Source organism: Panthera tigris, chromosome C1, assembly GCF_018350195.1.
Source record: "Panthera tigris isolate Pti1 chromosome C1, P.tigris_Pti1_mat1.1, whole genome shotgun sequence".
Taxonomy (NCBI): domain Eukaryota; kingdom Metazoa; phylum Chordata; class Mammalia; order Carnivora; family Felidae; genus Panthera; species Panthera tigris.
The window spans coordinates 4,056,487-4,069,088 of record NC_056667.1 but is presented as its reverse complement, the minus strand read 5'-3'; the positions used below and the strand labels follow the sequence as shown (position 1 = coordinate 4,069,088).

Below are 12,602 nucleotides of genomic sequence, written 5' to 3'. Positions count from 1 at the left end.
GCCTTTCCTCTCCCCGGAGGCTCGGAGGCCGAATCGGGCCAGTGGACCGACCCGAGACGGCAGCGAGAAGCCGCTGCGCAGCGCAGACGTCCCAAGAGGCGCCTCCCTCCCGAGGGGCTTTGGCGCCCGCCGCGGCAGAGGCGGGGTGCAGGGCTGGAGGGAAACCAAGGACCCACAGATGCGCAGACAGACGGACGCGGCGGTGGGCCGCGCCTCCGGGGGCGGGGCGGTCCGAGGGGCGGCGCGGAGGCATGCGCCCTGCTCCGCCCCCCGCCCCCGGCCGCCCGAGCTCTGCCAGCCGAGCGGCGGGAGCCGAGCGCGGCGGCGGCGGCGGCGGCGGCGGCGGCGGCGCGAGGGAGGGAGGGGCGGCGGGCCGAGCGGAACGCGCGGGCCCCGGGCGGCGCCGCCAGGATGCCCCGGCCCGCGGGCCGCTCCGCCGCCAGCCACCCCCGCGGCCCCCGGCGGCCCGCGCTCGGCCCGGGAGCGCGTGAGCCTCAGCCAGAGCCGGAGGCGGGAGCAGCGAGCAGGAGCCCCGGGCGCCCGAATGCAGGGTGAGCGCCGCCGCCCGGGCCCGGGGACGGCCGGGTGGGAGGACCCTGGGCATGAGGCCCCCCCCCCTTCCCCCGGCGGGAGAGCTCTGGGCGGGGAGGGTCTGCCTGATGTCCGTTGGTCTCACGGTCTGTCCGCGGGGCGGCGGGCATCGCTGAGGGCCATGCACCGCCCCCCCAACTTGGGGACCTTCGGGGTAACTTCCCAGGGGCCGCTTCTTCCTTCGTCCCGCCTCCCCGCCCCTCCCCCCCCCCCTCCCGGCGGCAGCCGCTTGCTGGGAGCGGTGATGGCCAGTCTAGGGGTACTGGGCCCACCCCTGCCCAGCGTAATCCGTGGGGACGGCTGGTTCCCGGGCCGTAGCTCGGACGCGCCCTCGGGCTTGGGGAGGGCCGGGGGTTCCGCTTGGGACCGGCAGGCTGGGGCGCGCCGGGCCGGGCGGGAGTATCGAAGCGCCGAGAGGCAGGAACCGCTCTCTGGGTTGGGGGGCGGGCGGGCGGGGGGGGGGGGGCGTGCCGGAGATGCGGAGGCTCCGCGCTGCGAGCCCCGCCCTGGGCGGCAGCGGGGCCGGGTGTCGCGGGCAGTTGGGCGGCAGCGCGGGCGGGGCTGAGGCCCGCGCGAGCCGGGCGGGTGCGGCGGGAGCCCGGGGAATCCTTTCAAGTTCTGGGTTCTCTTTGTTGCGCAATAGAGCCCTGGGGCCACGAGGCTTCATTGGCCCGGGACCGTGACGTCACGCCGGGGCCCCGCCCGCGGACCCTGCGGAGGGAGTCTTCTGGGCCGGCGGGGTCCCCGGCGGGTCACACCTGCGACGTGCTGTGGGGGGGAGGGGAGGAAAGAGGGGTTCCAGGATCTGAGGGAGGCAGGAAGCCCCAACCTGAAATGCTGGGGGGGGGGGGGGGGGGACGCTCTGAGTGTGTCGCGAAAGAAACTTCCCAGCAGGGGGCGGCGACACCTGGGTGCGGACCGCACTAGCTGGAGCCCAGCCCGGGGTCTGGCCCTCAGTGTCCGCTGCTCCCTGTGAAGAATGAACAGCAGGCATGTGATCAGTGGGTCTTTGGTCATCAGCCTGGAGGAAGGGGTCTCCCAGTTCCTACACTGTTAAGCCCCCTCTCACTGTGAATTTGGAGACCTTGGAAATGCACTCCCCACCTCCACCCCAGTGACGTTTCTCCCCTGTCCCCAGGACCACCACTCTCAGGAATCCTGGGCTGCAAACCCAGCCCTCATACTTCCTCCCTGTGTTGCTCTGGCTTCTGAGCCTCAGTGTTCCCATCTGCAGTGTGGGAAGAGTAGGACCCATCCTGCAGGGACAGAGGGTTGAAAGGCAGCCTCTTTTCAAGGACCAAAAATGCCTGTTTCTGCTAGAGTTCAGGTTTGGGTTTGGGCTTGGGTTTAAGAGGCCAGGATTTAGCTGCCAGCCAAGGGCGGGGAGTGGGGGAGGTTGGGTCCTGATTCACGCACATGATAGCTTGGGGCTAATGTTTTAACCCCTGTCTTTGTTTGACTACCTTTAAAATGGGGATGCTGTTGGTATTTATTACGCAAAATCTCTGGGGGTGCTAACCAGGAGTGCGCCTGTTCACGGGAAGACGCTTCCTCCCTCTCCAGGCAAGGCACGTTCTGCCCACGGAACTAGAGCCTTTCCCTGCAGTGAGAGACGGTTAGGCCGGACAAGGGGAAGGCCCGGCACCGTGAAAGGTTGTGCGTTGGCACCTTCCCCACCACCCTGCCCCAGTGATCCACAGGGCCCAGGGTTACAGGGGTCGGACAGAGCCTGTGGGGCATCTGAGGGAAGGCCTCCCAATATGACAGCCAGGGAGACCCGACGTGGGTGGAAATAGATGCTGGCCCACCACGTGCGTGCTGAATCCAGCTTCCTACTTGACAATGTAAAGACCACTGGTTGTCTGTGGTCTCTGGCCCCCCAGCGGCACCCACACCCTGCCTGCTCTAGACCCCTCGGTACACCCTGTGCCCTCCTCACCCCAAAGCCGGGCTGTCCCAGGTTCCGGTTGGGGTGACTGTGTCTACCCACACAGGTCTGAGGCTTACCCACACCTCCAAGCTCAGGGTCTTGGCCCTTAAGGGACAGCCGAGCTCAGCGAGTGAAGAGGGCTGTGGTACGGACTTCCACCTGGCAAGCATTTATCGAATGCTTACTGTGTGCTTGGCTGCATTCCTTGGCATAGTGTATCTACTGTCCGAGGTAGGTACTATCGTGTCCAGCTTACAGATGAGAAAAATGAGGCCCAACTGAGTCAAGTAATTGGCTGGAGAGCTAGAGGCAGAGTCTAGCAGCTCTTTACCCCACCCCACGTGGCCTCATGCATGCTGATATCAAAGAGCTTTGCTGGACACTGGAATGGCTGGCTGGTGGGGGGTCCGACGGGGCCACCCCGTCTCCCACATTGGGTCTGGGGTGGGGAAGAGGAGGAAGCTCTGTACGCAGAAGCCTGCTGTTTGGGAGGGAATTTCCCTGGCCCCAGAACTTCCCCAACCCCGTAGGAGGCCTTCAGGAGCGCTGGTATGGTCGAGGACAGTCTCCTCCCCTGGGTCACGGGTCTGGGCAGGCCCCCAGCAGGGGCGGATAAGATGCATCCCTCAGAGGTCCCTCAGCGTCCAGGGGGCTCAGGCCACAGATAGACCAAAAGAACCCCCGGACAAGACAGGAAAGGGCCGAGTGGTATTTCCTACCCTGCCCTGAGGGCCAGGGGCCTGCAGTGTCCTGCCCATCCCAAGCTGGAAACAGTCCCCGGGGGATGGCATGGCTGTGTCTGGTACAGCAGCTGCTCAAAAGTGCTGGGGGCAAGAGAATTGCAACCGGTAAGATTAAACAGGCGCTTGAGTAAGAAGGGCCAAGTATAGGCAGAGGACGCAGTAGGCTTTCACCTAGCATTGTACTTCTCCTCATGCTGCCTGCTCCAGGCTATGGCCACATTGTCCTGTTGTCCCGGCCTCATATCAGAAGGACCAGCCAGTGCTCCACTCGAGGAAGTAGCTTAGGGCTGCCAGGCTCGGAAGGAGGAGGGAGAGACTCTGCCTGGCCGCCTGGCAGTATGGAGCGCCTCTCCAACATGCGCGTTCTGCCCAACTTCCTGTGTCCCTGGCTCGTGGCTGTCAGCTGTCAGCCGTTCCTCGTTGGGGTCAAGGTCTGGTCCCTGGGCTGTCTACAGACCCATGCTGTCCGAGGCATCCATAGCATAATACTGATCAGCTCCCCAGAGCACCACCGTGTGCCAGACCTGGTCCCAGAGCATGAATGTGACCACCACCCAGATCGCCCACTGGGTGTGAGACCCGGCCCAGGGCTTTAGAGATGCGGCGGCTGTCCGCCCCAGCCTCACCCTGGAGGAATCATCATCGCCCCGTTCCAGAGGACATGGGGGCAGGAGCCTTGCTCAAGCCACACAGCTGGTAGGCTGGAGCTTAGTTTGCACCCCTGGCCTGCGGTAGTGCGGGGGGCTGACCCAGGCAAAGCAGGCTGCCCGTTCCCAAGCTGGCCATGGAAGTGGTCGCCAGATCACCCCTGCTGCACAGGGAGCTTCAGGGGGCTCACCCTCTAAGGCATGCCCTCATTTGGCCAAACGAAGCGGGACTGATTAAGATAAGGGCCCCTGATGTGCGCCGGGGAGGCATCATGCGGGCTGTGTGAGGGTTGGGGACATTTATGGTGAGTGCTGGTTCCTGGGCAGGGCCAGGGCACCAGGGGACAAGAGCGCCCAGCCGGGATGAACACAGATGTCCTGGAAGCAAACCCAGACCCAGACCTTGGCCAGGAGCAGGCGGAAGGGAGGGTGTTTGCACTTTATTGGGCACCCCTGGCCGTGTCCCCTGGGTGCCAGGGACATGGGCTGGAGGCCTCGGAGTAGAGAAGAGGCAAAGCAGCCCAGCTCAAGCCAGGACCGTACAGGTAATGGTGCATCAGGAGACCCCTCCATCCCCCACTCTAAGGAGCCAGAGGGACAGTCCCCACGCACTCATCGGCTTCTCCCCCACTGCAGATGCTCGCGGTCCCTGGTGTCTCCGAGCCACCACGTGTGAGGGCCGCTGCTCCCAGCTGAGGCCTGGCCCCGAGGAGGATGTCTCAGCTGCCGGCCGGCGCCCGTCTGCACCATGAGTGATGAGCGGCGGCTGCCTGGCAGTGCGGTGGGCTGGCTGGCATGCGGAGGCCTCTCCCTGCTGGCCAATGCCTGGGGCATCCTGAGTGTGGGTGCCAAGCAGAAGAAGTGGAAGCCGCTGGAGTTTCTGCTGTGCACGCTCGCGGCCACCCACATGCTCAACGTCGCGGTGCCCATCACCACGTACGCCGTGGTGCAGCTGCGGCGGCAGCGCCCCGACTACGAGTGGAACGAGGGCCTCTGCAAGGTCTTTGTCTCCACCTTCTACACCCTCACCCTGGCCACCTGCTTCTCCGTCACCTCCCTCTCCTACCACCGCATGTGGATGGTCCGCTGGCCGGTCAACTACCGGTGAGCTCTCGGGCGTGTGCACGTGTGCACTTCCGGACCTGGCGTTGATAGAGGGGGGCTTGTGGGCAGTGCATAGAGGCCCGAGGGGCGTCTATACCCACAAACGGCCCCAGGGTGCTGACGACCCCCCCCCCCCCACCAGCTGTGGTGCCACACCTGTGTCGCGCTGGGGGCAGACAGGGAGGCTCCGGAGGGGCTGTTCTGGGCCCCAGCTGGCATGCACGTGTAGCTGTGCCTGGGGGTCCACGGTATCCAGTACAGAAATGCTTGGTGGGGGGACGTGTGACAACACACATCAGGATCCCCCGTGCAAGGGACGAGGCCCCACTTTGCCGACTGTCACGACTGTGATGTACGGGGCGGGGCCGGGGTGGTCGGGGATCCTCTGCAGGCCCCCCGGGGCTCCGGGAAGACCCGGTGAGTGACACCTCGCTCCTGTCCCTGCTCTGTGTCAGGCTGAGCAACGCCAAGAAACAGGCAGTGCATACGGTCATGGGCATCTGGATGGTGTCCTTCATCCTGTCAGCCCTGCCTGCCGTCGGCTGGCACGACACGACTGAGCGCTTCTATACCCACGGCTGCCGCTTCATCGTGGCAGAGATCGGCCTGGGCTTCGGCGTCTGTTTCCTGCTGTTGGTGGGCGGCAGTGTGGCCATGGGTGTGGTCTGCACAGCCATCGCCCTCTTCCAGACACTGGCTGTGCAGGTGGGGCCGCGGGCCGGCCGCCGCGCCTTCACCGTGCCCACCATCGTGGTGGAGGACGCCCAGGGCAAGCGCCGCTCCTCCATCGACGGCTCTGAGCCCGCCAAAACCTCGCTGCAGATCACGGGCCTGGTGGCCACCATCGTCATCATCTACGACTGCCTCATGGGCTTCCCCGTGCTGGTGGGTGAGACTGTCAGCCGGCGGGAGCCTGTCAGGGGGACTTGGGCTCCGGGACAGCCCTGGGGTTAGGCACGCTCCAGGCGTCAGGTGGTTGAATCCTCCCACCCAATCCGTGGGGGTGGGGGCGGGGGTGGGGTGGGAGGCATTATCATCATCATCATCATCCCGTTTTGCAGATTTGGAAACTGAGGTTCAGAGAGGTAAATGACCCACCTAAAGTTAAGGCAGCTGTGTTAGGACTTGAGCCCAAGTCAGATGACTGCAGACCCCAGGATCTTTCTGGCACACTGTAGGGACGTTTCTTACCAGAGTGAGGCCCATTGAAGCAGAGGATGTAGGACGTGGAGTGACATGACCACCTGACCCCAAGAATAAAGTCTGGATTCAACAGCCATGGCCTCGCACCCACAGGGCTCCAGCCCAGCCCCCTGAAGGGTCTGGAGTGGGACAGGAAGGGGTCTAGGGGCAAGGACCAGCCCGAGACTTTGTCCAAGCAGCTAGGCAGGGCTGTGTCCCTGGAGTCATGGCAGGACACTAGCTCCAGAAGGTGACAAGTGGGGTGGCAGCCTCATAGGGGACAAACTCAGGATGCAGTCCCAGGTAACCTGTGGGCCCGCTACCCCCTCCCCCAGGGGCTGGGTTCTCCTGTGTGCAGTGGGGCCCTACGTCTCCAGTCTGTGCTGATGGAGAGAAGGGGCGTGTGTAGAATTGCAGAGCCACAAGGGGACAGCGGTGGAGGAAGAGCGTCCCCCCACCTTCCCTTCAGGGCATGGAAAGGGGTGCTGTTTATGGAGCTCACTCCACGCTGCAGGCCTGGTATGGTGTCTGAGATCTTCACTTCACACTGTGGGGTGTTCTTGGCCCATTTCATAGATGAAGAAACTGAGCCCCAGAGAGGTTCAGCACCCTTCCGAGGGTCACACAGCTCACATAGTGGAACCAGTGTGATGAGTGTATCATACCCACTCTGCTCTGATGGGGGAATAATTAAATGTCACTCTGGGTGGGGGAAGGAACTCTCCTGGGGGAGAGTTCCCTGCATCCACCACCACGCAGGGGAAGAGCGAGGAGGCCACTGGCCGCGGAGGAGTGAGGATGGCAAAAAAAGTCCCTGAACTGGGAAGCTTGAGACCTGGTTCTCCAAACCTCGGTTTCCTCTTCCCAAAAAGGGATTGGTAAAGCACACCCCCACCTCTCTCCTTGGGCAGTCATGAGGCCGACGTGAGGGAAGGCCCGCCCCGTGCTGCCCGGCGTCATGTGAAGGACCATCTGTGCACTCGGTGGGTTCTGGCCGTGCATCTGGGCAGCCGGCGGCTCTTGCCGGACACGGACTTCTACCCTCACACTCTGGCTCCTTCCGGCCCAAGAGCCCGTAGCTGCGTCTGCTGCCTCCTCCTCCCACACGCGGGAGAAGTGAGGGGCGAGGGGGAAGGGGGTCCTGCCAGGTGCCAGGCCGAGCCCTGTGCCCACAGGTGGTGAGCTTCAGCAGCCTTCGGGCGGACGCCTCGGCGCCCTGGATGGCACTGTGTGTGCTGTGGTGCTCCGTGGCCCAGGCGCTCCTGCTGCCCGCGTTCCTTTGGGCCTGCGACCGTTACCGCGCCGACCTCAAGGCCGTCTGGGAGAAGTGCGTGGCCCTCATGGCTAACGACGAGGACTCAGACAATGGTGAGGATGACCTGGGAGAGGCCCCAGGGAGAAGGGGGCCTGGGCGAGGTCAGCAGGGTGACAGCTGTCAGGTGACCACCCCATGGCACTGAGGGGACCCCTTGCTCAAATGGCCTTGAACCCCTAAGGGACCTAAGTGTCTCCTGGGGTGTTCTCCTCTCAGGTGAGTCCCCCAGCCCCACAGCCAAAAGGTGGCAGAGCCAGGATTTGAACTCAGGACTCTGCCCTGTGTGCGTGTGTGTGTGTGTGTCTGAGTGTGTCTGAGGGTCCCTGGAACTCACTCTCCGATGCCCCCAGGTTTCCGTGGCCCCTAAGCTTTTGCCCCACCCTGCAGATACCAGCCTGGAGGGTGGCATCCCCCCGGACCTGGTGCTGGAGCACTCTCTCGACTACAGCTATGGAGGTGACTTTGTGGCCCTGGACAGGATGGCTAAGTATGAGCTCTCTGCCCTGGAGGGGGGCCTGCCCCAGTTCTACCCGCTGCGGCCCTTGCAGGAGGACAAGACACAGTACCTGCAGGTAGGGCACCGGGCAGGGCCTGAGACCCCCAAAATGCGGGTGTGTGTGGGGGGGGGGGCGGGAAGTATCGTGATCTCCCCAAGGCCTTTCCTCTCTGAGCCGCGCGTCGGTCCCCGTTTTCCAGGAGGGCAGCCCGGGTTAACCCCGCCCGTCCTGACAGGTCCCGCCCACGCGACGCTTCTCCCACGACGACGCCGAAGTGTGGGCCGCCGTCCCGCTGCCCGCCTTCCTGCCGCGCTGGGGCTCGGGCGAGGACCTGGCCGCCCTGGTGCTGCCCTCTGGGTCTGACCGGCGCCGCGGCAGCCTGCTGGCCTTCGCGGAGGACGCGCCCCCGTTCCGCCCGCGCCGCCGCTCGGCCGAGAGCCTGCTGTCGCTGCGCCCCCCCGCCCCCGACGGCGGCCCGCGCCGCGCCCGCGACTCGCCCCCCGGCAGCCCGCGCCTCCGCCCCGGGCCCGGCGCCCGCTCCGCCTCGGCCTCGCTGCTGCCCGACGCCTTCGCGCTGACCGCCTTCGAGAGCGAGCCGCAGGCCCTGCGCCGCCCGCCCGCCCCGCAGGGGCCCCTCCTCGACGGCGCCCAGCCCGGCGAAGACGCGGCGCCCCCTGGCGGCGGCGGCGCGCAGCGGAGCCCCGGGCCGCGCCCGGCCGTGCACGCGCGCGCGGGGCCCCTGCGGACCGGCCTGAGCGCGTCGTGGGGCGAGCCCGGGGGCCTGCGCGCGGCGGGGGGCGGCGGCGGCGGCGGCAGCACCAGCAGCTTCCTGAGCTCGCCCTCCGAGTCCTCGGGCTACGTCACGCTGCACTCGGACTCGCTGGGCTCCGCGTCCTAGGGCCTACCGGCGCCTCCCCACGCGCGCCCGGCGGGCCGGGCCGCCCGCAGGGACCAAAGCACCAAAGATGCCGCGCTGACCCAGGCCGGGCTCCGGGCAGCGCCACGCGGGGCCCGCCGACGGCGCCTGGCCGTGGGCCAGCTCTCCCTGCGTGACTGAGCCGCGGGCATTTCCTGGAGTGACGGCGGCTGCCCTGGACGACCGCCGGGCACGGACCAGCTGCTGGGCACCGCATCTCGGGGCAGAGCGAGCCTGGCTTGGGTAAAGGCCCTGATGCACCTCGCGCAGCCCCGGGGCAGCTGGGTTGGGGGGATGGGGGTGGCGGCCGGGAGCCCAGGAACAGGGCCACCACAAGACGGAGCAAAGCCCAGCCCTGCGGGAGCCACCGGGCTACACCCTAACTTTCCACTTTGCACTGTAACTGTCTCACCCCCGTGGGGGGCAGGGTACAGAGGGTCTCTAAGCACAGGGGTCTTCAAAGCCCAAACAAGCTCTCTGAGCAGGTGTTCCTGCTGACCAGTTCTGCCTCGGTTTCCCCATCTGTTTTGAGCAGGTGACCATGTTAACTCTCAGGACTGTTGGGAGAAGTCTCCTGGTCCCTGTGCACTGGCTCCTCAATGGACAGGGTGTGAGAGCATCTGGGGCCCTCTGTGGGCCCTTTGCGGGGCATCAGTCTTCAGTGTGTGGCCCGGTGTGGCCTCTGCACCTGAGGCCTCCCACTCTCAGTGCCCCTGGCCCCCCAGGGACACACCCCAGCTAAAGCACAGCACTTTTCCTCCACCGCCCACCTTGACCACTGTTAGTGTCCCCCCACCCTCATCACTCTGCCATCCCTGTGTCCCCACCAAGTCAGCCTGTGACTCCCATCACGAAAGTCATGGGTCCGTGATGGGAAAGAACTGAAGAAAGGGAAAACGGGCTTCCTTATCCTGATGCCCCAGGGAAGGAATCCTGGCTTAGAGTCCTCCCAGGTTGTGGGCCGGGTCCCTGGTGAGGGTCCTCCCTCACCCGTGGACAGGGCTCCTGGCTTTGCCATGGGTCTTGGGGAAGGGCCTGCTGGGTATTCTTTGGAGAAAGACCCTAGGCTCAGGCTAAGGAGAAGCCCAGGAACAGCTGTGACCTTGAGCTGAAAGGACAAGGGCAAATGCAGAGGCTGCGTCATCCTGGCCCCTGCCTCCACACAATGGCCCCTACACCTGAGCCCCACCCCCAGCCCCTCCCCTAGCAGATTCCAGGGCCAGCACGGAGCCTGCCGGCCCTATGTTCCCTCCTGCTCTGTCACCTGGGATTGCAACACTGCCCCGGCCCCTCGTGGTCACGCCCATTTCCTCACCCCCCTGACAAGGTCTTGGCCCCAGAGGAGGCCCTGGCGGGGAGGGGGGCGGGGGGGGTTGAGAATAGGGGATTACCTGGCTCCATCTATGGTTTGGAGGCCACTGGTTCTAGGCTGTGGGGTAACTGGGCAGGGAGGAGCCAGCCACAGGTGAGCGGGACAGAAAACCACAGTAGAGCCCCAGCCACGGGAGGGGCCACCTCTGGCCAATGCTGCTGTGCCTTCAAGGACCCACATGTCCAGTGGGGGCAGAGATCATCAGCTAGCCACTGTGTCATCCCCCCACCCCACCCCTTGCTCAGGCCGGCCCACTTGTCACATTGGGTTTTTACTCTGTATTTCATATCCAATGGCAATACTTGCAGGGAGACATGATACCCCCAAATCCCTCCAGTTATGGTTTTTACAAAAATAAAAAGGAGGGAGGACCCCAGACGGAGGACCCTGGGGCCTGGGTCTCCCCCTCACACTTTGTGCAGCCGCCAGTCCTATTTGCTGCGTTGAGAAGCAGCTTGGCCCCAGGCTCACAGGGGAGGGAGCTCTGTCCTTATACCACCACCCACCCAGAGCCAGGAATCTGTTTGTAGTTTTTTGACGACTGAGCATTTCTCTTCTGTACAGAATACAATAAAAACTTCCTATGATTTGCACCTGGCATTCCTAGGGTGGTTTCATGGAAACACCTTTCCAGAATAGAGCAGCACTGCTAGCCAGCTGTCCCCAAGTGTCTCTCCCTCTGGGTCCAGAAGTCCTCCTAGGGCGCCATCCTTTGGGCCAGTGCCCCTTTTCTATGCCAGCGTTGCAGCCCCACCCAGGGAGCCAGGATGGCCTGGACCAGCGGCAGGACAGAGCAGTGGGGTGGGCACCACAGCGCTAATAGCAGGAGAAGCACTATAATCGCAGTTGGCAGCCTCCGCACCAGGAGTGGCTTCAGGGACGTTTAGCCTCTGTGAGGTCTGTTCGGGAGAGCAAGAAGGGCAGGGCCTGGGGGCGCCAGACCTATCGTGCCTGGTGGTGACCCGCTCCAGCCCGGGTACGAGTTTGGAGGCCGCTCCCTGGGTCCGCGGTATAAGGTCGCCACCTAGTGGCTGGCAGAGGGATTAGTGCGGCTGCTCCTGTCCCCCACTCGCCCCCAAAGCAGCAGGAGGCCGAGACCCCAGGGGCGGCCCCCCCCCCGACCGCCACAGCCGAGAACCCCTCCCCGTCTGCGCTCCAGAGAGACTGATGGGCGGAGTAGGGGAGCCGGGCCGCTCTCTCCCCGCACTCTAACCAGAACGGGCTTAGCACACATAAGCAAAGCAGGGGTATCCCTAAATGGGAAATGTTTTATAGAAAGTCAGTATTTGTAGTTCAAAAGATGCACCCCAGTAGGCATCGTGGGAGAAATTTGGACTTCCGTGGTCTCTTTGTACCTATCTCACAGGTTCGCCACTGTCTGTATTCTGAATTTCAAGCTGGAAATGCCAGGATCCCTCCCAGGGCTTGGCGCAGGATTCTCATCCCCCAGCCCCAGGCTGCGCCTCGAACACCGGGACCCCGGGCTAGGGTCGGAGCACAGCAATGACCTCGTTTCCGGAAGAATAAACAGGCGCAGAGCGCTCGGAGGGCTGTCGAGGGTCGCGGGTTCTGTCGCGGCAACAGAGGTCCGGCGGCCGGAACCCTCAGGAGCCGCGCGCTGCGGGGTGTGGGGTGACCCGAGCGGTGGGCGGAGCATCTGGCGGCAGGGCGGGCTGCTGAGCTGGGGCAGCTCGGGGCAGGTCTTCTGAGATGGGCGGGCCTCAGAGAGCGCGCCGGCCGGGTGGGCTGTGCTGCGTGCGGAGGGGGTGGGGACCCGTGGAAGCCGAGAAGCTCCAAGGTGGGGGTGGGCAGGGGGCCCCTCGCCGGCGGGGCGGGACCCGGCGAGCTTTGTGCCGGTGGGAACCGGGCGTCCTCGGCTGGCTGAATGGGCCGGGGCGGGGCAGCGATTCTCCTCGCTGCGAGGGGTCCGCTCTGCGCCGCTGCCGACGGCGACCTTCCCACAGCGGCGAGGCTGCGGGGCGGGGGCGGGGGCGGGCTGCCCCCCGGGGGCCCTGGGAAAGAGGAGCAGCCTGGGACATCCCCTCCCAGCCCCGCGAGAAGGTGGGACGAGGAGAGAGCGGGTCCAGCTTGAGTAGGTGGGGCTGGGGGGGGGAGGGCACAGGTCCCCCTCGAGGCTCCGTGTATTTCCTCGCGTTCGCGGGCACGCGACACCCTCCCAGCCACCCCTGCCACGGGACCAAGACGGAAGCCTGGGGTCCCGGCCATCACCGCAGGCGCGCTCTAAACAGTCTCTGCGTCCCGGGGCCAGAAGGGGGCCCCCTTGAGTCTGAGGCGGCGCCGGGAC

The 12,602-nt window shown here is 65.2% G+C and overlaps 1 protein-coding gene across 6 annotated transcripts; it reads left to right on the top strand.

Moving 5' to 3' along the window:
* The first annotated feature begins 426 nt into the window (after window positions 1-426).
* Window positions 427-11,835, top strand: GPR153 (G protein-coupled receptor 153). 6 transcript variants are annotated; one of them, XM_042996665.1, is made up of 9 exons: window positions 427-551; window positions 2,155-2,244; window positions 2,586-2,752; window positions 4,239-4,456; window positions 4,548-5,015; window positions 5,471-5,900; window positions 7,373-7,565; window positions 7,900-8,084; window positions 8,245-10,890. In XM_042996665.1, the coding sequence occupies exons 5-9, from the start codon at window positions 4,660-4,662 to the stop codon at window positions 8,905-8,907; spliced, it is 1,827 nt and encodes a 608-aa protein (XP_042852599.1). In that variant the 5' UTR covers window positions 427-551; window positions 2,155-2,244; window positions 2,586-2,752; window positions 4,239-4,456; window positions 4,548-4,659; the 3' UTR covers window positions 8,908-10,890. The 6 variants fall into 6 exon arrangements, 5 of the variants coding, with proteins under 5 accessions (XP_042852599.1, XP_042852601.1, XP_042852603.1 ...); XR_006221280.1 differs by lacking the exon at window positions 427-551 and adding an exon at window positions 11,664-11,835 and having other exon boundaries at window positions 1,456-2,244; window positions 8,245-9,168; XM_042996666.1 differs by lacking the exon at window positions 427-551 and adding an exon at window positions 3,472-3,960 and having other exon boundaries at window positions 1,456-2,244.
* The last annotated feature ends 767 nt before the right edge of the window (window positions 11,836-12,602 follow it).

Coding starts and splice junctions, on each gene's coding strand:
- GPR153 (XM_042996669.1), top strand. CDS start 4,660: ATGAGTGATGAGCGGCGGCTGCCTGGCAGTGCGGTGGGCTGGCTGGCA. Junction 5,016..5,470: donor CGCTGGCCGGTCAACTACCG/GTGAGCTCTCGG, acceptor GCTCTGTGTCAG/GCTGAGCAACGCCAAGAAAC. Junction 5,901..7,372: donor TCATGGGCTTCCCCGTGCTG/GTGGGTGAGACT, acceptor CTGTGCCCACAG/GTGGTGAGCTTCAGCAGCCT.